The sequence below is a fragment of the Plectropomus leopardus genome, chromosome 11 (genome assembly GCF_008729295.1).
Source record: "Plectropomus leopardus isolate mb chromosome 11, YSFRI_Pleo_2.0, whole genome shotgun sequence".
In the NCBI taxonomy this organism is placed as follows: domain Eukaryota; kingdom Metazoa; phylum Chordata; class Actinopteri; order Perciformes; family Serranidae; genus Plectropomus; species Plectropomus leopardus.
Window position 1 is genome coordinate 28518293 of NC_056473.1, and position 27649 is coordinate 28545941.

The 27649-nt window shown below is 39.0% G+C and overlaps 1 protein-coding gene across 1 annotated transcript; it reads right to left on the reverse strand.

Moving 5' to 3' along the window:
• Positions 1-561: 561 nt before the first annotated feature.
• Positions 562-27649, reverse strand: LOC121950135 (paired box protein Pax-6-like). The gene is made up of 11 exons (XM_042496054.1): positions 27637-27649; positions 20850-20903; positions 11829-11959; positions 10216-10431; positions 8859-9021; positions 6161-6313; positions 4875-4957; positions 4254-4404; positions 3653-3762; positions 1808-1949; positions 562-647 (listed from the first exon to the last, which is right to left on the reverse strand). The coding sequence occupies exons 1-11, from the start codon at positions 27647-27649 to the stop codon at positions 562-564; spliced, it is 1302 nt and encodes a 433-aa protein (XP_042351988.1).

Consider the following 27649-nt stretch of genomic DNA (forward strand, 5'->3'; position numbering starts at 1 on the left):
ATGTAACACATTCACAGCAGACAGTTCATTTAAGTTCTTCCCTTTATGTTTCAGTCAACAACTTTTTGCTACAAATACACCAACATGATATAAATTAGGAACTGAAAGTGGAGGTAATTTGTCGGACACTGAGCAGTTCATTCCCGTCTGGAGTTCAGTGTCAGGATGGGCCACCTTCCTGAGCTTCCTGAGTACAGCTCAGACTCGTGCTTTTCATTCTGGGCTTGTGCCAAAGTGTCCTCACCAACCAGACTTTGAATGGCAGCTGGAGATGGTTTTGAGACAGACCTTTCCAAGACCATGTGGTAACATTACAATCAATATTGGAAGAAGTTTCTGTCCTGCTTGTCTCATGAATTTGGTCTTCGCGCAAACATTAATGAGAGTATTTCTTCATATTTATTTGCTGAGGTGCAGTCTGTTGTTGTCAATGACAGGTCCTTTTTGACATTCAAGCTGTAAAGTAGGGATAGGTCTTTCTCTGATGTCCCATATGGTCCTGTTGCAGCAGCCACTGCTGACCATCACTACAGTAAAGAACAATTGCCGTGGGAAATGACATCACTGCAGGCGTGGCCAGTATTGTGACATGTCCGCCTCATTTCCTGGAACTTGGACTGGAACTGAGACACCAGGGGAAATCAGACCTGGTCGCAGGAGAAAGAAGAGGTCATTAGAGTTGACAAATAATGACACAACTTTAAAGGTGTGTTTCAACTAAACACATAAGCACATTTTAGAAGCAGCATAGTTGCAAAAAAGAGCAGATGCAAGTCTTTTCTTATTGAACAGAGTCCATGCAAGGCATGTAAACCAAAGTAACCATGCAGCTGTCATGAAAAGAGCAAGAGCAGACCTGTACAGGTAGGATGTTGCACTCAAACCAGCAATGAATGACAAGCAATCTGAGATTTCCATCTAATCTTTTTTTTAAGTATTTTTGGAGAATTTCAGCTACATTATAGCTTGCTTTTTGTTTGTACCAGCTGTCAGAATTTTTGTTCTGCATTTGGGTCCACATCCTGACAGTAGTTATGTTTTCAGTTATAGTTTTCACAGTTTTTACAGTCCTTAATGCAACATCAAAACCAAAAAACGATTGATAAAATCCTACATTCCATGTCTTGGTATTTTTAAGACTTTAAAAAGATTTGACTTAAGACATTTTAATACTAATTAAGGCTTTTTTTTATTAGATTAATGAATTAAATGCCTTTTAAGACTTTTTAAGGCTACGCAGTAACCCTGTGTTTACTAACTAACTAATACAGTACGGCTAAGCATTGTCCAAGCACACAGAACTCTATCATAAATTCTAGTGATTTCAGGGTTTCCAAAAGTACCAAACATGACAAATGAATCTTGGAAAAAATGTGCAAAAAAAGAAGCTTTTTTTTCCATTGGATGGAATGGTGCAGAACATGTAATATAGTACTGTGAAAAAATGTGATCTGGGCTCCAAGTCTTTGTTTTTTGTTAGTAATTTGTATTTGGTGTTCCAGTCACTGAGGGTTTGCTGCCGTCTCGAAATATAAATGACAGTTCAGAATATACAGTTGTTGGAGTTTAAGAGTTAAACTTATTATCCTTGAATGTTCTCAATGTGTATCTGAAATTTTACCATAACTAGCTTTGCTGTGGATACATTTTTTTAAATTCCAAGAATTCTTACACTGAAAAATTTGAACCCCAAATTTTATACATGATTGATTATCATCAGTATTAAGTGCAAGGTATGAACATGCATCCTGTTAGCTCAGGCAGCAGGACAGGTATGTAAAGAGTCCAACAGTGGGGAACTTCCTACCTGTTGACGATGTTGCAGAGGACGTCATTGTCTGGCTGTTGATGTGAGGCTGCATGTGTGGTGGAGTATATGTCTCATAACTTCTTCCATTTACAGTGGGGCTGGTGGGCAGCATGCATGAATAAGAGGTCTGACTGGAGGCCTGGAAACAAATAATATTACCCATTCAAACAGCAGAATTGATCTGTTCACCATTTAATTGTTGTCATGCAAGATTAACTGTGTATGCAACATTCAGGACATTAATACTGCAACAAATCATTATTTTTACACAACTAAATATAAGAAGTGTGAGGGCGCTTATAAGGCGAGTGGGAGGCGCTGTTTATGGGTGGGAGTCTGGTGTTTCAGTTAGCATCTGAATGTGAAAGTTTTTTCTTGGCCTTATGTGTCTCCTTCCCCTAAACCTAACCATCTGTGGCAGCATGTACGTTTGTTGACGTTGGTTTTCATGTGCTTTTGTTGCCTAAACATAACCACGTGCTGAGTTATATCATCTTGTGATTGTGTTGACATCATAGTATCAGCATCCTAGAGCATAATGAGCAGACACAGAAGGATACTGAGTCCACAACGAACAATGGTCATCCATGACAAACATTACCACAAGATGGTCTGGGCAACTGCAGGAGCAACACTTTAATTTGTCACATGAATATCAGCCAGCCTGATCAGGAGAGAGATACTGACACGTAGAAGATGCCGTCTCTAATAGGGTATCTATTGTTTTTTTTTCCAATATTGGTGTCAAAACAATACTTTTAAAACAGTACCAGTACCTGGCGTTGCCTGAACGGATACTTTTTTTTTCAAAGTAAAACACAAGTTAATGGCTTTTTTTTACATTGCAAAGACAAATTTGAAATGGAAATTGAGTGCTTTAGCTCCTACCAGTTTAAAATAGATACAGATATATAAATATGAATTAATACAAAACATTATCAACAAATTCATGTAATGCATTAACATAAATAATACAACTTAACCCAACAACAATAATTTACACTAATTAACACTTATAGTAATAACTGCAACAAAAATTTTGAGATTGGATCAAATATTGTCTCCCTAACTCTCGTGAGACTCAGCAGCCAGAGATTCCTCCATCATCTGATTAAGAGCGGCAGAGATCAGGGCTGGTCCACCTTAACAGTCCACTTTAAGTGAGCCTGGTCAGTGTGAATGTGAAGCTAACTTCACTAGCTAACTTTGGGGCTAAACACCTTTGCTTTAATTAGCAGGTGGCAAGAATGACTTGTGGACTTGTAGCATTTATTCCCTGACAAATCGCCTATTACCATACCCTGTGTTGTTTTTAACTACATAGTCTGCTCTCTCAGGTTCGGACCTTGGGCAGGGGGGCCCTTCTGCTGTGGAGTTTGCATGTTCGCTCCGGGTTCTCCGGCTTCCTCTCACATTCCAAAGACATGCAGGTTTAGGTCAATTGGTGACTCTAAATTGCTCGTAGGTGTGAATGAGAGTGTGAAAGGTTGTCTGTCTATATGTGTCAGCCCTGTGATAGTCTGGCGACCTGTCCAGGGTGTACCCCGCCTTTGCCCAATGACATCTGGAATGGACTCCAGCCCCCCTGGCGACCCTTACGAGGACAAGCGGTTACGGACAATGAATGGACTCTCTGCTCCAGTCGCCACAGCCTCACTATCACCAGCACACATTCACTGCACACATAATCTGGCACTGAAATACGGCACCGAAATTTGCATGAGTTGAATGGAATCGGTGCCATATTAGCACTGGGTTTCGGTACCCGATCCTCATCTCTAACTTGAGGTGTTCCAGTGCTTAATTAATTGTGTATTGTGCTGTTATGTAAAGTAATCTTACTTGCATAGGCAGGCTGGCAGCCATACTGAAGCTGGGCATGGCTGGTAGGCTGTAGCTGTTGGACAGAACTGGGTCGGACCTTCCCAGCATGGATCCTGATGAGAAGGACACTAGAGCGATAAGGATGGAGAAATGGAGAGAACAGAGATTTGTATGGTATCCCAGTTATTTTAATTGACCAAATAAGATAATACAGTATCTCTATGACAGTGGTGGATGTAGGGAAGATAGTTCCAGGCTGTTTGCAAGTCACAAGCAAATCTGAAGTCGTACAGTTCAAAACTCTATACTTCCTAAACTAAGACAGTTATCAGCAGATAATCCATTAATTGCAGGGTTAGTGGGTTGATTCCTATGTCCAGAGGAAGACATAAAATCCCCATATTGTAAATGGTAAATTTGATGCACTCATTAAATTCCACCACAAACACTAAAATGGGAAAGTCTATCAAGCTCAGCATGGATCTCGCAAAGCAGATTTCAGAAATTACAGAAAGTATTTGAAACTGAAGACTGCAATGACATGCATGCTCTTTACAAGTGTATGTAAACGTTTGACCACAACTGTATTTGTACTTGTAGCACATTTCCTGGTCAGCACCTGGTGTAGTAGGTTGTGGTATAGGCTGGTAAACACTGGTGTTGAAACTGCTGCTGATGGGAATGTGGTTGGAGGAGCTGGACACCTGACGACGTTGATTTCTCAGCTTCTCCTCTCTTCTCCACTTTGCTCGTCTGTTGGAAAACCAAACCTGTCCATGCCACATAGAAAAGAACAAAACCCAGGTTGTTATAGGGTTATTGGATTAGTTCACAAAAGTCTGTCCATCTGGTCCATTCTTGTGAATGTGATATTTCAAGAAGACCTTGAAGGAATTACTTTAAACTTTGGTATAGACGCTCGAGGAGACTCATGGGTGAGCTGATTGGAATTTGGTATTCAAAGGTCACTGTGACCTTGCATCCGTCTCATTTTCGTGAATGCAGTATCTGAAGATGGAAGCCTTCAGTGAGTTTCCCTGTTTCCTCAAATTTTGCACAAACGTCTACCTTGACTCAAGAATGACCTGATTAGAATCTGGTAGTCAAAGGTCAGAGATCATGTCCACATGTAAACAAGTTTTTTATTAGGGTTATTTAATGATAAATATTAGTACAACATATACTCACAAGCTGATGCACTGACTTGTGTTTAAGAAGAATTATATCCAGTAGAGATTACCTGTATTCTCGCCTCTGGAAGGTCTATTTTGTTGGCAAGGCGTTCTCGGGCAAACACGTCTGGGTAGTGAGTCCTTTCAAACTCTGGAACAAAATCATGATAACATAAGTTGTGCTGTGTTAGACTGATACAGTCAAAGAAATTATTTAGTCTTTTCTGTTCGATTTGCCTGTTTCATTTACATAAAAGATTTCCATGCAACAGAGTCAACATAAACCATACGTTATATTTAACCCGGCCTATTTAAATCAACTAAAACAAAGATGAATAGACTGAGAATTTATGTAACTATAGTGCATAGAATTGACCTAATTTAATCTTATCAAGTTTGTGCGATTACTGTTAAGACATTCTGTGTATTTCAAATCTGTATTTATCCTTTAAAACCTGGAGAGACATCACTTTTCTTATGCTGCATTCAGACACCTTAAACCTTTAAACCCAGAGGAAATGGGTTTGATCTCTTACCCAAACATGTGAAAAAAGGCAATGAGCAACTTCACAAAAAATTATTATTATTATTATTCAGAAAATCATTTTTTAAAGGGAAAAGGGAAACACTAAACAATATGTATAAATATATAATTATAATTTTGAAATTATTTCATTGAATTATTTTACCAATACAATACAGCTAAGCAATTAACTAATTTCTTGCAAATTTTCAGGCCTCTTCTTCTCAAGTTGCACATTGCCTTCTTCCCATGTTTGTCAAATAAGTCAAGCCAGTTTGCCCGGGTTTCAAAGGGTTAAACTACAAATGATGGCTTTATGTGCGATCTGCCGTATGCAGAGGACTGACTCTGGTATCTGTCTCAGGGAATCTACAGAGAATCAATTCAGCGCAGACTAATTAGCAAACATTTACACGATTACATAAACTTGCTGCTTCCCAAATTCCAGAGCATAGTTGACAACCAGATGTTTTAGGAGAGATTTGACATTTCCAGAACAACAGGAGCGTTTTCCTTACATGCAGTCATTTTTAACACACAGTAGATGACATGACATTACAACACAACACAACATGTGCTGGGTGACAGCACACAGGAAGTGACTGATAGTTGTCTACATGAGACAGCATCATGGTCATTTCTGATCAGCAAAACTTGCTGAGCTGTCATTGTCTTTATTTTTGATCATTTGTGTTGAAGAACATGATGTTTGTTATGGAGACATTTTCTCCTTAGGCCCCAAAATCAGGCTTTGAATGAAATGATACCAAAAGAACCACAACATTTACACATTAAACAACATGCTTAGCTTGTTATTTTAAACTCAGTTACCTTTCTCCAGGGCTTCTATCTGGTCCTGTGTGAAAGACGTTCTGTTTCTCTGCAGTTTCCTTTTCAGCTGAAGCCTCATCTGAGTCTCCTCTGAGTCTTCACCGTTTGAACTCACTGATATGGTGTTTTCCCCTCCCTCAGCTTGTGAGCACTCTGCACCAAGGAGGAAGGAACAAGTTGTGGTTAGGCTCACAGGGGTTTTAACATCTTAAACATCAAATAGCACCACTTTTGCCATGATTTTGGCATAAGATCCTGTTGCCAAAAACCACCTTTCGCATCTGCATGATATGTCATTGGATGTCATCAGCTGAGAACCCGGCAGGATAGAACCATTTGCGGTGTTATGATTTGCGACGGCATCAAGTTGAAACACTGCATGTAACAACGTTATATAAGGAGCATGAAGGTCTGTAAAAGGCGGTCGGGAGTGGTGTTGGATGGATCGAACAAACCAAGGACTTTCATGTGAGAGTCTGCTGTTCGCTTCCCATTAGAATATGATATTTTCCCCCACACTTTACCATTTGCCCTTTTGCCTAAACCGAATCTGTGTCAGCATGTGCTTTTGTTAAGGTCGCAGCGTTGGTTGCCATGTGCTTGTGGTGTTTAAACATAACCATGTGCAGCATAAACCCACTATGTGCTTTTGTTCACATCACGGTTGAGGCATCCTGAAATGTTAACAGCAGACGCAGAAGGATGCCTACAGTATTGTATTTACATGCAGAAGTCCACTGCAAAATGGCAATATGTGACGACTTGGGATGAGAATGTATTTAAAAAAGGCAAAAAGCAACTTGGCAAGATCCTGCAAATTGCAAGAAATTAGACGATTCAGGAGATTATATTTTTAAAAGGCTAGAGAAAAATGTCCAGAGAACTATATATTCAGAATTTTATATTTTAAGTTATTTCACAGATTTTTTAAAATTTTTAACAGTTGTTTTTTTTTTGCTAATTTGCCCAGGTTTCAGAGGTTTAAACCAGGCTTGAATTAGTATGATCTCATTAGCTCTGATTTGGGTTTGTGGGATATCACGTTCCCCTGATTTAGTAAAATTTATCAGTTTTGAAACATAGAAATGTGTATTTTTTTGTAAGTCAAAGCTCTTTAATTATATTGTCTCAATTTATGTGTTGATAGGCACATGAAGTCATATTTTACTCATATTGTTTCACTACCGTTGATATGTTATATTAAGGTATTTTAAAATGTTATATTTTATATTATATACTAAGTATGTCAGAATTTAATAGTTTAATAGTTTAATGCTGTAGGTAACTTGCATAAAATTAAGCTATGTATTTAATTAAATAAATGTTAAATTATTTGTATAGTATGCTGAGTGAGACTGTCTGTGTGTGAGCTGCAGGGTCTAGCAGGTTTATTAGCAAAACCAACTGAATCAGTGGCTGCAGCACTTCAATAAAACCCAGACCTTTATCAGAGTAGACAAAACAATATATATTATTCAGATCCATGAGATGAAACCATGCATGTAAGTTAAAGATGAGTGAAGGTACAGGGCACTTAAGAGTGGAGATCCCTGAGCAGACGGGGAGCTTGACTCCAGCTCCCTGTGGAACTCATGTTATTTGTGGTGCTAGCCTAATTATTCATTATCCCCAGCAGACAGAGACTGCAAAACAGAATGAAGCTCAGTGTCACACTCAGTCAGGCAGAAAGAGACACAGATAAGAGCAGACGCCCCCTCTCCCTCCCCCACACACACACACACACAGGCACAAACATGCTGCGGACTGATGAGGAGGCAGCAGCCGTGGTATATAGCATGACTTTGTTTCACTGTTGTAATCCCAGGGTGCTGGAGGAGGCGCAGCATATGAGCCTACTCCATACAGCAAATGGGGCCCCCCTTAGCCACACACATTTAAAAAAGGAGGCTGCTCTTGTCCTCTGCCCCATATTATTTCAGTTTTAGTATATTCTGCAAGCAGTTAATTTAATGCCACTGACCTCTTTAAAATCAAACACAATCGGACAAACATGACTGAAATGTGACCTGAGATCAGGATTTTTGAATCGTGGTGCGTACAACATAACGAGATTTCATAACAACAGAAATATTTTGAGTTTTGTGCAGTAAAGGTGAAGTGGCCTGCACTCACACAACTTTGTAAAACAGTGGGGCAGTAATGCAGAGTATCAGAATTACATCTTAAAGGTTTTTTTTGTCTGTTATGTCTTTTAAATGCAAAGTCTATTAAACAAGCAGACAGAGTCTCACTAACAGTAGCTGCATTTACTCTAGAAATATGATGCTATTATGCTGTCTCGCCATTCTGTGTATGACATCTGATTGTGAAACAGAAACTGAAAAAAAGGTCTATGTAAAATGAAAAGCTGGAAAAACATGACAATGGGCAGCATAGGTGGGACATTTAGATGACATATTCATGTGTATGGCCCACAGTGAGAGATTTAAAAGCAGGTGTTACCATAGCAGCTAATTCAGAGAAGCAGAGCAGTGGTTGGAAATGTCCACTAAGTGGGAAAACGATGAGACCCTCCAAGCAGAAGACAAGACCAACTACCTTATATCAGAGACTGTGCATATGCTATATGGGATGCTACTGCCCAGCACTGAGTAGTAGTAGTAGTAGTAGTAGTAGTAGTAGTAGTAGTAGTAGTAGTAGTAGTCAAATAGAAGAAGTAGAGAGGTTAGTGTCTAACCTGTGGCAGTGAGTGTAGTCCCGGCAAACCACCCTGAGCGTCCCCCCCACGTGGTTTGTCCATTGAGCATCTTGAGTTTGTCAAACATCCCTTCAGCTCCCACTGTGCCCATTTGCTGCTTGTCACTGGCCAGGTTCCTGAGCACTCGGTTTATTGACGAAACCTGGTGATTAACACAACGACGTTAGTACATAAGAGCAAATACATTGTTTGAAACCACTGATGAACAGACACTAAGGAATCAAACACTTCAATCTTGAACTTAAACCAAAGCATTAATGACCCTCTGTCAACCTTCAGCAAGCCTCACCACGTCCTTTCAAAGAAACGGCATCGATGTTTCATGCGTAAACCGAGTGGACAGACAGATATTGGTCCTCCTCTATCACTCATTTGTAGAGAGATGAACAATGTTATGTGTGTCAAGGGTTATCATGGCCACCTAATCAGAAATTGGGGAGTTATTAAGAGGAATATTGGGCGGCTGGTGTGCGCCACAGCCCTCGTCGCCACAGTGTGTCACATGGGCCCTCATCGGCTTTTTTTCCACCGGATTTAGCATGTTGAATCAGTGGTGGCGGGCACTGAGCCGCACTCTCAAAATGCCCGATCTCGGCCCTTTGCTGCGTGTCGTCCCCCCCCCCCCCCACCTTTACACACTTACTCCTCTATCTGAATAAAGGCAAAAAGCTCCCCCAAAAAATATTTGAAAAAGCCTACCTAAAAAATACTATATCAGTGTAAGACACTTTATTGAGTATTTTCAACATGAAGTTTAATTTCAGTTAGATCCCATAACGGCCGCTAACAGTACTTTCTGACCCAAACAGCTTACTGCAGGCGGATGAGAAATATAGTGCCAAAAGAAAAGACTTTGTAACAATGAGGTGCGCGTCCCGTCTGTCTCCTCAAACCTGGAGTACACTGACTGCCAGCTACTTTATTTAATACACTGAATAGACATGTGTATGTCATAAAGCCCCACTTTGTAAAATCCCGAACTATCCCAGGTTTCCTGATTGGTTCTGTTGTTATACACTCTGTAAATATTCTTTGTTCTTTCAATATTGGGATGTGCTGGCTTAACTGGCTAACTGGCGGTCTTCCAGTTTCCTGTGTGAGTGATGATAACAGACAAGCACCGTCTGCGGGTATGGAGGGGATTCTCCTCTCATGGAGGTGCAGAACATACATGATGGTTGGCCGTCGGGTTGGTGATTTTATGTGCAAGATTTGGCCCAGACACGGCATGAGGCAACGCAGCAAGTGGCTTTCGTCACCGCTAGTTCTTGGATGTTGACTTAGTGTGTCACGGTCTTAACTGACATGACTCAGCTGAAAAACAAAAGGGTCTTACGCTGGGTATATTGTCGTTGGTGCAGATTCCCTCTGCCAGCAGTCGGTCTCTGATCTCCCAGGCGAAAATGGACGGACACTCTCTCTTGTACTGGGCAATCTTTCCCACCACATCTGGAGTAGCCACCCTGGGTTTACTCCCTCCTATGGCCCGAGGACGGATTGAACCTGTCTCGTAATACCTGCCCAAGATCTTACTCACACAGCCGTTAGACACCTGGACACAAAAAGAGCAGACATCACAACCGTTATTTGTGACTGGAAAAAAAAATACATCCAAATAATTGCTGTTTGGTGGAAGATTTAGGGCAGTTGTTCTTGTCTGGTCGAGCCATGGGCTATAGACTTCTCCTTAGTCATTAGTTCAAGGTCCACACATTTGATGAATTACCACATATTTAGTCATACTGCAGCTCTGTGCGTGAAATAAAGTAATAAAGTGTGTTTTTTGCAAACTTGACACTTTCACAAGTTTCCACCAGTTAGGAACCACTGATTTAGGAAATGAGCACCATAAAAATTAAAGGGTAACTCCACCAATTTAACACATCAGTGTTTGAGGAGAACAACAGCCAATGAGAAAAACATACCTAGTTCTGATTGATGGATTGATTAATTGATCGCAATATTTTGATACAAAACAACCAACTGTTCATATTGAGTCCAACAATCTTATAGGATTGCAATGCTTAATCGACAGGGTACTCCTCTATAAGAACTAGGGCCGTACCTGTCTCAGAATTTTGCAAGTCAAATTAGACTTGGCTGTTCAATACGAATGTTTGACAAATTACACTTTATGTTTAAAGTTTGAATGGGCTCAGCAGGATGTTCAGTGTGACGGCGGCATTTACTTAATATAGTAAACAAGCTAACGGCACTAACAACGGGTCGTCAGTGCACAGTAACGTTTTTTGCCAACACTAGATATCAAAAGACAGATAAGAAATTTCTGTGCACTGTAAATTCACCATTTCTAAACCGCATTGAATCAGCTGCAGCTTGTATCAAAGAGTATCATAAAAGTCAAGAGCGTTCACTCTGCAGCAAAGCCTAGGGATCAAAACTTTCCCAGAAGTACCCTACACAGCACACTGACTAGCAACAAAAAAAAAAACAACTGCTTGACCTGAAGCACTCTCAGTCAACTGAAGGGTCTCCAACTGATGATTCGAATGTCCGACTTTTGGGGAGGGGGTCCCTAAAGAGAACCAACTGGTGATTGTAGGAACGAGGAAACAAGCAGTACTGCTTAATTTCAAAGTCAGATGCTTTATTTACCACCCTGACAACCTGATCACTGTCACTACAAGGCATCTTGGCTACATCAGCGTCACATCTCTTCCTTTTGATTCTTATGAAAACAGTCAAAATTTACAAGGCAAACCAGAGCTCGTCAGTTACACATAAACAAACCCACTGAGAGTGTTTGGGGCGGCAGAGAGTCCAAACTGAGCTCACGTCATAGTTACCAGGCTATGTCCCTGTGCTCTGCGTGACCCGTGTGATGTTAAGATGGTTATGCAACCAGCTCACTATTCCTGTACGTACAGTCTCTACTCCCACATTTGGTACGACTGCTGAAAGTGTTAGCTCTAAGCATGAGGAGTTTACCTGTAGTATTCTGGATATGTCACAGGGTCGAGCTCCACTGTGTGCCAGCTCCACTATCTTCTGCCTGGTAGAATCAGGTAAAGGTCTCCCATTTACAAACACACCTCCCAGCTGGTTAACTCCACTGTGACCTACACACACACACACACACATAGAGTAAAAAAAAAAAAGATGTTTTCAGCAGTGTATTCACTTAGCTATAGCTAATGCAACAATAATTTTTGAAAATAATTCCATTTAAAGCAAAAAAAAAAACTGAGAATGAAATGAAAAGTCAGACTACAATGACTTGACCCACACTGATCAGGTTCAAACAAGGGAAAGAAGTATGTTTGTTTATATTTGTGTGAAGTGAGGAAACACAGGTCAGAGGTGACAAAGGGAAAAAAATATCTCAAGCCAAAAACATGTGGATTCTTGTGTATTTTTTGGCAGATCTTTCTGTCTTTACAGCAGGTGTTACTATAGATTTGAGTATTCTAATATGATATGATCTGGTTTCTTAAGACATGGTAGATGGTAGATTTCTTAGTCATCTTTTAAACAAAGTTTAAAAAATGAAATTACAATATCTCCTTAATCCTGCTACATCTTTGTAGTTGAAGGAGGAGTTCATTAACATCCCCAGCTACTATGAAAATTTCATCTGGTTGTTTGGGCATGCTGCTGCTGATGGCGTCATAAAATGCCTGCAGTGAAATTTTTGAATTTGTTAATAGATTGAATTTTATCAATTATTACAACAATGTTAAGTGATGCCTTGATGCCGGACTGGGGACTCGGACTCAGTTAATTCTGACTGGACTCGGACTCAAGTCAAACTATTATCTGGTGACTTGACTACAACACTTTTTCATGGACAAGGTCTGAATCTAAAGTAGTTTTTTACTATAACATACAGTTTATCTTACGTCACATAAAACATTTTTTGTAAGAAGTTATAATGGAATTGCAGTCCCAATCGTTTAACCAAGGGAATAGGGTCAAGCTGCAAACTGGCACTTGTGTAGGCTTTTGTGTGGAGCTTAACATGCTCTGTCTGCTGATCAGCATGTTGCAGGTCTGACACGTTTCAGTCAGCAGCAGCAGCGGCAGCAGCAGACCACAGTCTGTGCTGTGACACTGTGCAGGTTAAGTAGGGATTTGCACTGAATCAATTGTCTATTGTCCGTTAATGGCTCTGTGGGGGAAAGCATATTGCAGATTTATAAACCTCTCAACGGGACATTAATAAATCATACAACCGGCCAACACACACACGCGCACACACACACACACACACACACACAGGAGGTAAGCAATGAAGCGGGGCTGCTGTAAATCAAAAGATCAAAATGGGTTTCCCTATAGACTCTGTTCAGTCATCATCAGGAGGCCACAAATATGAATAAAAACAATATATTCATGTTTTTTTTCCACTAAAGAACAACATATGTGCAGGGTGGGAAACACACTGCAAAAATCTCAATTTTATCATCACCGAGTCTGTAAACATTATTTTCTAGATAAACAACATTTAGTCCTTTTTTATGGAAATTTCCAGAGATAAGTATCTTTGTCTTCATACAAACAATAATAAAGGAAGTTGCTGCACTAAAAAAAAAAAAACAGCAATGATTTGACTTGAAGTTTTTGCAGTGTGGGCACTGGTGCCAACAAAGGAGTGGGTGGCATGCTGACAATACTGGTTCATCTTCAGAAAAAGTAAAGAAACTGCACATCTTTTTAACATGCATGATCTAGTATATGTGTTAAGATATTGTTTGTCCCATAGAAATACTGGTTTTTGAATCCTTCATGTAGATGTTTAATAAAGGTTTAAGGCTATCCAATATTTATACAGTAGTTAGGGGTGGGCGATAAATCCAATACACCCAATGTATTGCGGCTTGTTCCAGGTGCGATTTATAAATGACTTCATCATGAGCATCGAGTATATATTGTCTAGTTTTTTTTAGCCACTAGCACGAGACTCACTTTGCATTTCATTTTCCCCTCTCTCTCCTTTCTCTGCCTCTCACAGACACACACACACACACAAAGGAGGGCTTTTGCAGAGCTCCAGACCGTGACTATTTAGTCACATTAAGTGACCATGGAGCACCACCATGACTTACATATACTATTAATATATGAAGTGGAGAGCTGTTAGTTTGTTTCAGCTTACAGAGAATAAATCATGATGTTGACCTGCGCTGCGGTAACAGTGTTATGAGTGGTCGTGGCGGTAGTCTGAGCAGTTGAGGCTTTGTGTTTTAGTATCTGTAGAGCTTGATCATGAACATTTAGTCACATTTTGTGACCACGGAGCACCAGTGCAACTTGGAAATCTTTGCAATATATGAACTGGAGATACAGTACTCGTCAAAAATTTGGACACACCTCCTCATCCAATGGTTTTTCTTTATTTCTATCATTTTCTGCATTGTAAATTAATACTGAAGACGTCAGAACTATGAAATAACACATATGGGAATATGTAGTGATATGTATGATTCTTCAAAGTAGCCACCTTTTGCTCTTATGACAGCTGTGCACACTTCTGGCATTCTCTCCATCAGATTGGACTATAACTGTAAGCTTTTACCAAAAAAGGAGGGAGGGGTTAGACTTTGAGTCATCAAGTCATTACTAAAAAAATACCAAGGCACACTGTTTGGCAAAATGGGCTTAGCACCTATGCGTTTCTACTCACAGACTTCATCAGGGCGTCACGCCTTGAGTTAATGACAAAACAAACGTCAGGTTTAAACTCTCCCTGCTTTCTTGGTCATGTTTGTCCTTGAAATCAAAGAGCACCTATTTTGATACCTACATATATAAAGTAGCACTCCTCAGCCAGTCTACATGAAATAAGTTTTTACCTCTGAAACCGTCTTCGCAAGAAAACTGGCACTTTCAATTGTTCGTTCAAATACCTAAATATGACCAATATTTGCCTGACAGGCAAAATAATGAACATTACGGTTATGACAGAGCAGAGGTGGAAGTAGTGTGATGTTGTAGCACTGCATACTAGATTTGGTGGTAGTTCAGATAGATTGTTACTGTATGTCAACAAAGCAAGTAGTCTGAACATGGGAGACGGTGTTTCTCAACTGTCAACACGACCATGATTGTTGCCGAATCAAACTAAACCTTAAACCAGTGATACTCATCTGATGGCCCACAGTCCATATCTGGCCCCAGATGGGGTGGTGGGTACCACCAAACATTTTCTAATTCACAATAAATATAAAGTGATTCACACTGGGAATTGTTTTTGCACTTTAAGTATACATAAGGTGCCAGAGTGCATAAAAACGCATCAAAATAGTGCTTGTTTATTTATTTTTTTTTTAAAAAAGCGCCAATAGAGGATCCCTGCACCCCTGGACGGGGGTCATAACTTACCCCCTAATGTCCTTAATTCCTGGAAATTTCCTAAAATCAGAGAAATGTCCAGAAATCCTGGAAATGTCCTAAAATCTAAGAAATGTCTTAAAATCCTAGAAACATCCAAAAATCAGAGAAATGTCTCAAAATCCTAGAAACATCCAAAAATCAGAGAAATGTCTTACAATCTGAGAGAAGCCCTTAAATCCTAGATATGTCCTAAAATCCTTGAAATGTCTTAAAGTCCTACAAACATTGTAAATTCCTAGAAAATTTTACAAAAGCAGCCCCTAAGCAAAGCAAGTTGAGTATCCCTGCTCTAAACCATGTACGAGTTGCATATCCAGATAAAGTAATATAAATAGTTTTTGTAGCAGCTGTGTGCAAGAACACTGACGAATGCAAGGTGTCGGACCAGAAAATTCTCATATGTGTTGACACAAAAACATATTTTGTTATGGGTTATATGCGATTTCAGATCATTGACTGTGTTAATTTGCTTTATTTATTTGCGCTTTTTAAAAAATATAATGCTGCATGTGTTGTCATGGTGAGGAAAGACAGAAGATGGCCCACACATTCTGAGGTGTAAGCAGGAAAGACAACAGTAATGTAACTAATATATAACAGCAGTAAAATTGAGCTAAAGGTGATCTGTTTCATTCATTTAGATCTGTATGGAGGACAGAGGGTGGAGGCACTCACCCACCGTCCTTTGGAGATGAGCAACGGATGGATAAACAGGATCACAGGTAGTGTACCTCCCAACACACCTCACACTGTTGTGGCTTTAAAATTCTCTCCTGGTTAATTAAATTATAAGGAGAGCCGTGGCCCCTGTAGAAGCTGCCATTGACTTTGAGTGTGACGGTGGATTATTTCACCTTCTAAATCTCCCTCATGCTGCCTCACATCATGTTCACTTTGAGTTCAGGGGTTGATCGCTTCGCTGAAGAAATGTTAATCACAGTGTCATTTCCCAGAGGAACACACCCGGGCTTTCCTCTGCTGACACACAATTAATAGACAGACATATGGAGTCAATTTGGCTGTGGTCCCTCTGTGACACACACACACACATGCACACACATACACACACACACACACACACACACACACACACACACACACAGCAGGCGGGCCCCTGGGAGCAGCTCAGCAGCTTTCACTTTAAATCAGCTCATTCACACTGAACCTGACTTCAATTAACTTTCACTTTAACCATGTTCTGTTATTTTCAATGAGTTCTTCAAATTAAACAACAAATGACGCTGTTTGTGCGTGCACTACAGAGTGATCTGATCTCATCTCTGATCTGCATGAAGACATCATTTATTTGTGCCTTCAAAAACTGCTACATATCACTGTTGAGAAATTATCCTGTTTTATGACACTAATGTCAACACAGTCAGCAGAAAATGTCTTTCTGCAGACCTTCATATGTTATATTTTCAGGTTATTATATAGCTGATATGTTGAAACTTTTACGTTTCAACACGCTGGTTAACTTGAGTTAAGTTGAGGCACAAACCCTGGTTACAGTTCAGAAAATACCTTTTTTTGCCCAAAATGCCCATTTTTTTGTGGCATAATAAATACGGAGATGTCCCTATAAAAAACAACTGCTTGTTTTGGCACTTTGCTTTACAATTAAAAAAACAGGACGTCATCAAACACACATGCTTGCATGCATGGTTAGGATGCCGCAACAAGGGCCTGATTGATTAAGTTCCTTCCCACCCTATAGGTGCCCTCACGCTCCATACGTCACGTCATTAACAGCAGTGTTTCATCCTGACGCTATCCTGAGGCGCAACAGGTTCTGTCCAGACGAACTCTCGTGGCAGGGCCAGCTGCCAACGTATAGTAACACCGCGAGTGGTTCTGTCCAGCTGCTTTCTCACCTGACACTTTACAGCAGTGTTTCATGCAGACGCAAAAGGTCGATTTTGACGTAGCGATCTTACGCCAAAAGCACTGTCAAAACGTTGGTATTTTACGAGTTTGGAATGAGCACGGGCTGATTTTACAGCATTACCTCTACATTTGGAAATCACATACTGTTGCACAAACTAGTCTACAGTCATGTCAGCTGCAGGAACTCTTTTGAATAGACTGTAGAGATAGATAGATAGATAGATAGATCCTTTATTGCTACATAACTACACAACAAAATTTAGTTTGGCAGCATCTTTCAAACTTAGCAGCTTCAATATAAATTTAAAGAGATACGAAGCAGACAAAAGTATGATGTGTATTTCGAACATAAGAAAATACTATGCATATGAATGTCTGAAAGGGGGTAGGAAGAAGCAAAATGCTTGTCTGGTCCTACTACTGATCTTTTCTAACCTGTTAATCATCAAACATGAACCAACTCTGCAGCCAAGTGTCCATCTCCACACCTAAACCTCTCTGATCATGCTCCTCATATAAATAATCAACAATACTACAGAAATACAGAAAACAACAAAATCACCATTAGCATGCTTTAAATTCCCCTTCCTCGCCTCTGTATCTTGCAAAAATGATCTTTTTGAACATATTTTTAAACTGTCTGATACTCTTCCATTATTTAATTTCTTCTTTCGGTCCATTCCACTAAAGCACACCACAAATTAAACCTTAAATTATAACCTCCTTCTCTACCCATGAACATTTTTTGTTTATTTCCAAGAAGTACATTATTTTTTGCTTTGTACACGACCTTACTCTCATACACAACTTTACTCTATTACACAAGCATACTGCGCGCACAAGCACATACACACAGACACAAACGATGACGTGCGCAGACTCACACATCTCAAACTCAAAAAAGAGTTGGACGCTTTGGAGAATTTCAGCTCTCATGGAGCACACTGCAGACTGACTGAGCCCATTCCAATCAATGCCTGATGTAATCTGCGCCTCATTCACTAATGATCTTCGCTAATGAATATTGGTGTTCACCTTTAGTTACTCCTCAACAACCTCCAGCGGCTCCATTCTCACTATATTTGAATTAGAAATGATTAAAGCGGAGGTGATGTGATAATAGCACCCAGTCTGACATTTGACCCAGTGCTGCTGCCTGACAGAAACCCGGCTAAAATCTGACATGAAGCAGCATCATCCAGCAAGGCGGGGTGTAGAGGCGGTGTGGTGTCAGAGGAGAGATGCAGGACAAAAAATAAATAAAACAAGCACAGACACAGAGAGAGAAGTAATCCACACACCTTCACCGCAGACAGCATGGACCTCTTGTCCCGCAGAAAGAAAAAAAGAAATCAGGTGGAGTTCATTGTCATTTCCACCCAAAGTAATTTCCACAGCCCAGCATTTTGACTTTACAAAAAAGGTCCAATTAGTGGTTTTGAGATGCATTCAAATACATTACTGAAAAGTTAGAAGTTAGTGACAGAAGATCAGCATCTTATACTGAATGTCTCAACAGACTGGAAAACAGTCATTAAAGGGTCATTACAGTTTATTACAATTTAGGCCCTGTTTTTGTTGTTTTGTCCATCGTTTCTATCAGTAATAGCATGATATTATACACCAAAGAACATATGATGACTTCAACAAAGTCCATGGGGGTAGAAAATGTCAGCGTGTGTTTCTTACACTTGCCTGTTTACGGCTGTCAGCATTAATGTGTTAATTGCAATGAGATTAAGGTCTGACCATAATGTGTGTTGTTTTTTTAGGAAATTATGGTAATCACGTGCTGCTATTTTGTCGCCCATGCTTCCACAGAGATGGAGCATTATGACACTACTGCTTTTGTGAATGGCTCATTTCACTTCAAAAAAACTCCCAGACGGCTCAGTTGACGAGTCAAAAGTAATATGCTCCTCCAGAGGAAAAACTATTAGTGTGTCTCTCAGAGCTGCCGCTGCCATTGGTCTGTGAAGGAGAGCCAGTTTTACCCTCGGCATCAGGGCGCAATGTATCCTAAAAGTCCGTTTGAAATGTCGTTTTGAATGTTTGAAAAGTTTACACCAACTACCAGCAATACTGTGAGTAGCTACCAGGTGTTTGTAAATAATTTCCTGCCCCTGAACTGCAAATATAGCCGTGGATACCATCAATCAATTAATCAAGCAATCAATTTTATTTATATAGCTCCTTTCAAACAAATCAAATGCAGTTCAGAGTGTGTTACAGTTTGATGATCATAGTTGTATCAAGAGAGATTTGGATGCTATTTTGATTTCCTGATTTATTTGTGGGGATTCACAGCAAAACCGGGGGTGGACTTTTGAATTGTATTTTCTTTCAGTGGTTCAAGCTGGACTGGGATTGAACTGTGCTGAGTGGCCAGCAAAAACAAAAAAAAGACTCAGTGGACTGAACTTTTGATGCTGTGGGGCAGTTTTTTCACCTACTCACTGTTACTGCAGTGCAGCACTGATTTGACAAAAATAGATTAAAAAATTAAGATGATAAAGTCACTTTTCTTTGCAGTAAGCGGTTAATGTGGTTTAAAAGAAAACAATTTTTTTTGACAGTCCTGCTATTTACACATCCAGCAGATATTCGTCTCTTTAGATGCTGAATGCTCCACTATGTTCCCCAGTTAGGGGACATAGTGGAGCAAAACTGTGTGTGTGCCTGCAGTTTGCAGCTGAGCAGTTGGTGTACAGTGACTACATCAGAGCTCTGTCACTGAAAGCAGCTGCTGGAGAAAACGACACTGTGAGAGCAGTGAGAGCCAGCCACAAATCGTTTTAAAGCTCCGTAAAGCTGCAGAGTCTCTGTAGGCTCATCACTATGAGTGAACCCTCACAGATTGTCACATTGTCACTTGTTATCATAAAAATATCAATTATAGCCGCATTAAGACCCAAGATGACAAACTGAGTTGTGTATATCTGATATTTTACGACACTGGAAAACACTACAGAGATGGTCGAAATGATCAGTAATGAATCAGATGTCCCAGTTTTGAATGCTGCAGGTGAAGCTCTGCTGAGCATTTGTTTTTGTCAGATCAGCCCGTCGTTTTGTGAGGGTTGATTTTATTTGACATGGGCCCCTAAAAGTATTTCTCAGTTGGAATATTAATGTGGATTGCTTTATAACTGTAAGATGTTTATATATGTACATACATAATATTTATCATTAACCCTTTAAAACCTGGATAAGCATAAACTTTTCTTGTGCTGCCTCCAGACTCCATTAACAAGTATTTACACCTTGAGCAAATTGGTTTGATTTCTTATAAAAATATTGGGGGGAAAAGACAATGAACAACTTTGAATTTTTTTCACAGATTGCAAGAAAATAGTAGATTTAGAAAAATATTTTTTAAAAGCTAGGTAAAAATGTCTAGGGGAAAAAGCTATATAATGAATAAAAATTACATATTTAGCATTATTTTTATGCAATTAATTTATAGCACTATTTGCATATAATTTCCTTCTTTTTTAGCTTTCTTTTTCTTCTTTGTGCTGACTTTCAGGCACTTTCCTTGCACTTTTTTTTTCTAATTTCTTGCTTATTTGGGGTGGTATCTTCTTAAGTTGCCTTCTTTCCATGTTTTAAAAAGAAATCAAGCCTATTTGCTCAGGTTTCAAAGGGTTAAAGCACTGTTGGATACAATTAGTGACAACAAAAGCATAAATTATAGTAAAAACAAATACTTTTGGGGATGTAACTCACTGTTTTGCATCATGGAGGCTACACCAGTCTCCCAGCTTGTTTGACTTCTGAAATCTGTACAGAAAGAGAAACATTATAAAGTACACAGATAGATATTACAGCACACACATCTGTCCCTGCACATGAATCAGAGCAAAGGAAGACATCCTCTTAAATTATCAGGACACTTTTTGTCTAATCAGTTTTCCTACAGCAGTGAGAGACACACATTTCATTCTTTCCTTTTTAAAATTGGTTTGTAGGGATTTGGAGGAAATGGCGAACACTTTTTTTCCCCAGAAATAAAAGCATGTTGAGAAGAAATGATACCCACAGACACTGTCTGGACTGAATGGCTGAATGCCAGGCCATCCTGTGATTGGTTCATATGCTAATGTATGCTAATGTCCATAAAGTTATGAGCACAGACTTGAGCTCTCACAGTCGGGTTCAGTGAGCTGCCACAAACTGAGAAGCTTTGTTTCATTCTCATTTTCTGTATTTATTTATCTTTTGGAAACACGTCTGTGTCTGTTTTATTCTACGACCTAACTTACTGCACTGCAGAGTTCTTAATAGTTTTTGTTCTTTCTCTTTAAAACATTACAGTTTTTGTCATTTCAAACTGAAGCTGTCCACTTATGAAAAAAAACAACCCAACTTTTTTTCTTGTTTGTGCCTCAGTTAGACATTGTGTCTGTGTGTTGCTGAACAATGTGTGCACAGTTGCATGCATGCTAAATATACAATGGCATTGTATGAGAATATATCTCATTTAGGTGAAGCCTCGGCACCTTATGATAACCTGAAATTTAGCTACATTGTGGGATTTGGGCGACAGCTGGTATACAGTATAAAAAAAATCAAGGAGTGTTTGTTTAAAGTATAATAATTTGGATGAAAGATGGCTTTAGCTGTTTTAGATTATTTTCAGGGGCAAAGGTCTGGACACATCCAAAGTTTTTACCAAATATATTTAAAGATCACGCAGAGTTGCATATTGAAATGAGAGGCTGCTTTTTCCCGAGAAGTCATGCAGGTGGAAAGACGTACAGCCACAGACTCTCACAAAGTTAACGGGAGCCTCAGAGATCATGGAGAGACTGAATATAGGCCCATAACATAAGTCTTTTGCCAAATGTTAAGTAGACAAAGGAAGAATCCCAGGCAATTCACAGTGTCCAAATTAAGGAGAGGCAATGAATCACCTACAAAAACAAAAAACTTAATGTAACCATGAAATTGTAAATTGTTCTGAAATGTTATTTCACCCTGCTTCCTTTCACAATAAGAGAGTTTATTAGAAATAATGAAAACAAATTTTGTAACAAGAACATGCTGGAAAACAAAACAAATCATAGTAAAGATGAAGTAAATAAATCAGGATGAATAAAAATTCATGAAAGTGAACAGTTGTTTAGAAAGTGATAGTTCACTTGTCCATTTATTTAGTCTGTATTTGTTATCATTAGTAGTCATGTATTTATTTATTTAATTCTAAATAATTGTGAGCACTTTTTTTTTATCAAAATTTGATGGTGTAGCAGGGGTAGCTAAGAAAAGTAGGAAATCAGAGTTACTCCTAAATGAGATTAAGTTGAGTTGGAATGATAACAAATACAGACTAATAATAATAATAATAATAATAAATAATAATAACAACATATATAATATTAATGATAACCACACATGTGTGGTTGCGGTTTCTTTTAAAAACAAACAAACAAAAAAGAAGAATTACTGATAATTGGTGTGAGTGCCAGATCAGTATAGCTTGTTTCCTGCCTCTCTCTCTTATAGAAAAGGTATTTAAAGAGGTAAAAATTAAAAAAAAAAATAAAATTGTAAATGTGTGTGTGTATATATCGTATATATATAATCGCTAAAAAATGCACTGCTGTGGAAGGATGATTGTAGGCATACTAAGATGACCAGTTCAGCTATCTATTGTCATTAATGCATGTAGAAAGCACGTGACATTCATTATACTTCATCTCAATACTCGAAACCAAAGCGCTTTTAGTTTGGCTTAAAAAAAGCTAACCAATAAAGGCTTCAAAGCAGCTACTTCTGTGAAGCTCTTGTCATTAACAACCTGCATAATGAACATGAAGCAGCTCCACACACACACGCGCACACACACGCACGCACACAGGCCGGCTAAAGGCACCTTGTCCCCGCTATAACTCAGCGCCTTTCTGCAGTGAAAGGAGACAAAGAGCCGGAGGAGCGGAGCCGCAGCTCTGCTCGGTAAATACCCGCCAGGCTTTGTGTGTCCGCGGGATTTTGGTGTCGTTGCCTCGTTAGTTGCGGCTCGTTAAAAAACCTGCGACACAAAACCGCGGCGGGGAGCCCAATTTGACCAGTACAACCGACATAAAGGAGTTCTGTTGAACACACTGATGACAATATAAAAGTTTCATTCAGCCGCATTCAGCGCGCTGATATGAGCAGAAAAGAGCTGAGAGAGACACAGAGCTGCTGCCCAACACTCACCACACTGCTGCTGATCTACACCACATCCTACTGCATCCTCATAATACTCAGAATAATAATAATAACAATAACAATAATAATGTTTTATTTTACATTGTATGTGCTGCAGTAAAATGAAACGACAGGACAGGGATATGAGACAAGGCTACTGTTGCTGTTATACATTACACTAGTGTATGTTTATATCTCCCAATATTATTATATCAAGCACATTATAGTCTTTCAAACACTGTAAAAAGTTGATCTTACTTAAATAATCTTGGAAACCGATTGCCTTTAGAAAAGGGAAAGTAAATTTAAATTTAATCTTAATTTATGGTTTCTTCATATCTAATTGTTGAGTTTAATCAAAATGTGTCTCTATTTATGATTTATTTACAAAATTACCGTGTTCTTTTGAAGTTTTTAGCAACTTCAGTGAATCAAGTTAGTCTGACTTAATTTTATCATGACAGAGGATTTAGCCAATGATGAACCAGGAGATCTGCGAGTCTGTTTTGTTAACATGTTTAAGAAAATACAAATATGACTGACTAGTTTGCAGCCGGCAGAATAAAGATATCTAGCACTGTAAACTTGGTTTAACTTAGAAAGACTGAATTAAACTTGACATTTTAAGTTGCAACAACTTTACAAAATGAAGTAAATATAACTAAGATTTAAGTAAATATTACAATGAGACATAAAGTAAACATAAATCAAGACTTATATACTTAGATTTTTCAACGCAATCAGTTTTCTAGATAAAAAAAAAAAAAGAGTTAAATCCGCCTATCAGATTTTACACTGAATGTACACAGCTGCAATAAAACTTCAGGTTATCCAACATTATGTGAAATCGTGATCTGTTTTAAAGGCACATTCTCTTTTATGTGAAACCTGTGGCCCCTAAAAGCAGTGAATAAAACACAACCCCCCTAAAATCTTATACAAGTACCCTGACCAGGATCGATAGGTTTAAAGGATTTCTGAGTAGCGTTTATTTTTTATTTTGTGTGTTTCTAACCTGTTTATGCTTTTATGATGTCTGACCAAAGCAAGTTGCTGACAACTTTTGTTTGAATAGATTCAGTAATAAACTCACCTTCATTTGAAGAGAGAGCAACAACAGAATATAAACTACAAACATTTGTTCTGTTTACATTAAAATGAAATGGGCTGATTAAGTCAAGCTGTAATGCTGCTTATGCTCCTCAGTCTGTTCAGCCCAGTGATTAGGGGTTTGCATCAGTTATCAACGTGATCTTCTTGGAAAGTTGGTGAACAAATAGCCGAAACTGAACAGTTCTGAGATCAAAGTTAAATGATGATTTGCGAAGGTGACACGATACAGAGTAGCAGATCACATATTCTGTAATTATAGCTACATATGATTTAATTTTGTATTTTAGTGTCCATGCAAGTGCGTTTTCCCGGGAAAGGCAAATCTATTCTTCTGTATTCAGCCAGTGCAGCCTGTGGATATGTTTTTAAACATGAAATACAATTGGAAATTGTAACATAAATACACCAATTCTGATTTCTGTGTGATAATATATCCAAATGTGTGTCGGTGAGGCTCTGTCCTGCTCTCCTCAACAATAACCCGTGGCTCAGGTGCGCGCGGCACATTCACATACAGAGGCGTTTGCGCATATCTCGTGTGATCATCACAACATATGGGAGCATCGCGCTCGCGCCCCTGTGACACACACAAAAAGCTTCAGACTCACATGTTGGATGAATTCACTTCCGACCTGATTAATCATGCAGTTAATTGGATTCGATTTAATTAAGACGTTAATTAACATCGGACTTAATTGGATCATCAATTCTTGTATTTGTTGGTTTGGGGTTTTAAAAAAGCCTCCCACTCCAAACAACATGCATTGTTTTACACTGAGAGCGTTTTCATGATCAGAATCACATTTTGTATGATGACGGATTTCTTAATGTGATCCACAAAAGTCAAGTATTAAAATGAACTTCTCTTCTCCAGTTGTGACTTTAACATCGCGCAGGCCTTCGAGCTCTCACTTATTTTAGTTTGGGCCTCCATAAAGTACAACTCCGAGAAAAGACAGGAAAGGCCTTCGTTGCATAACCTGATAGTTTATAGGTTTAACCCTTTGAAACCTGGAACGACGTTAATTTTCTTTTGCTGCGTTCAGACGCCCCTCAAATGCATTTAAACCTCTGAAAGCTGAGATAATTGGTTAGATTTCTTTTGAAGACGTGGATCAAAAGGCAACAAGCAGCTTTGCAAGAAATGGCCCACAAAACACAAGAATTTAATTTTAAAAAATTACCTTAAATTTTGTTTACAGAGAGAGGGGGAGAGAGATAGGATTTTGTTAAAAGGGAAAATGCTGAGGAATCTATATACTGTGAAAATAGCTATTAACTGTTTTATCTCTATGTTGATTATTTTAGATTTATATTATTTATTTTCCTGTTCTTTGTATTTTGCATTTTATTTTTATTTTTAAGCTAAATCTCAGGTTCTTTTTCTGTAACTTGTAACTTCTTCCTGTGTTTTCGAAGGAAATCAAGCCAATTTGCTGAGGTTTCAAAGTGTTGTATTGATATTGATATCGTCACAGGTCTTACGTTTAACTAACAATTAAATGTTTCCACACATATTCTACAAATGCGTATTTTTAGCGGACAATAACAAAGACGTGACGGGCTTTACAAGCTAAAAAGGATGGGTTTTAAATGATTGAGCTGTGTCAGAGCCTTTGGTGTTTGGGTCAAATGCAGCGCTTTCCCCTCGCAAGATTCACAAATCCTGTTTGGATTTTTAAAAATAATTTTATCGCTTTCGAGGTCTTAAACAGCAGAGCAAAGAGGCCTGCTGCTCCAGAGGAGTCGGAAAAGAGTTGAAGTGCAGCGTTCACTTGACACATGTGATCATTTCGGGCTCAGCCTGCACACTGACAGTGATTTCACATTGGGAATTTTGTTTAAATAAATTCCTCAATAACCTACAATAACTGAGCTCTGAGATGTGTGAAATAAAGCAGTTTAGGCATGGTACGTTGGATAAATAAGTGAAAGGCAAAATACAATAGTCCTATTGGAAAATCCGTGATCGATGGGATTCATTAATTGGCTAATACTCTCCAAAGAAGCAATAATCCAACAATTTAATTGACAGATTGCCCAAAATATGTTATAGACTCCACCATGAAGCGGCAAAACAATTTAAGAATTTAGCCTAAGTTAAAAATGGCCAACTTCAACGACTTAGATATTACACGCACGCGCCCACAGCTTACTTTTGGGAACACATTTGGGCTTCTCTGCTTTTGAAAATTGTTGAATCAAAAAAAATCTCCCTTTGCTCTTTCCCAACCATTATAATCCAGCAGAGACTATGTTTTAATCCACATCACTCAGTGCTGAGTGAGCGCGAGGCGTGCACCACGCGCTCTCAGCACGAGCGTCAAAGCGGCAGGGAGCGCTGCTTTGAGGTTGTTTGTTTGTTTATTTGTTTGTTTGTTGTTTTGTCTGCATTGAGTTGTGCGTCTGTTAGTCAGCGTGCTCTCTCGGGGATCGGAGGGGAAATGATCTCGACCAAAGCAGTGTAGTCCGCTCTGAGCAAGACGTCAGATACAAACAGCAAGAATTCAAACATTTATCCAAAATCTGGATCTTAATGCCCAAATTGTGGAAAAGCGACGGGACAAAGCAATTTTTTTTTTAGTTAATAAGTAGTTTGTATGTTTCGTTCAAGGCAAAACTTCTACAACTACACATCTGTTGATATTTCACTTTGACAAAAACATCAGATTTGGGGTGAATTAGTTAATATTATCGTTGATTAATCACTTGTATTTTCAGTAAATTCAAAAGACATCCGAACTTTTTCTACTTTTTCTTTCTTTGACTGATACTTTATAAAACATTTCTGCCACCAAAGAGGAAACAGAGTGATTGGAAAACTGCTTTTCTTCCCTCCTTGATCCTTTTTAGTCGCTCTGTCCCTTGAAACCTGAAGTCCCTCTTTGCTCCTCTTTATCTATTTAAGCTGCTGAATTGTTCAGATGTAATAATTTTTAAATTTCTTTCCCTCTTTCTTTCTTTCTTTCTTTCTTTTCTCCGAGATTACAAACACTTTCCTCTTCTGTCTCAGCCAGGTTCAAAATTCATCCATCTTCATCTTGTTCTTATCTGTTGAATAAAGTTTTTTAACTCCATGCTGATGGGGAGAGAGAGTGAAGAGAGAGAGAGAGATGAGATGGACAGAGAGGGAGAGAGAGAGAGGAAGTGGGAGAGAAGGAGACAGAGAGGGAGAGAGAGAGGGGGAGAAAAGAGAGAGCGAGCTTACCTTTCTGTGGCAT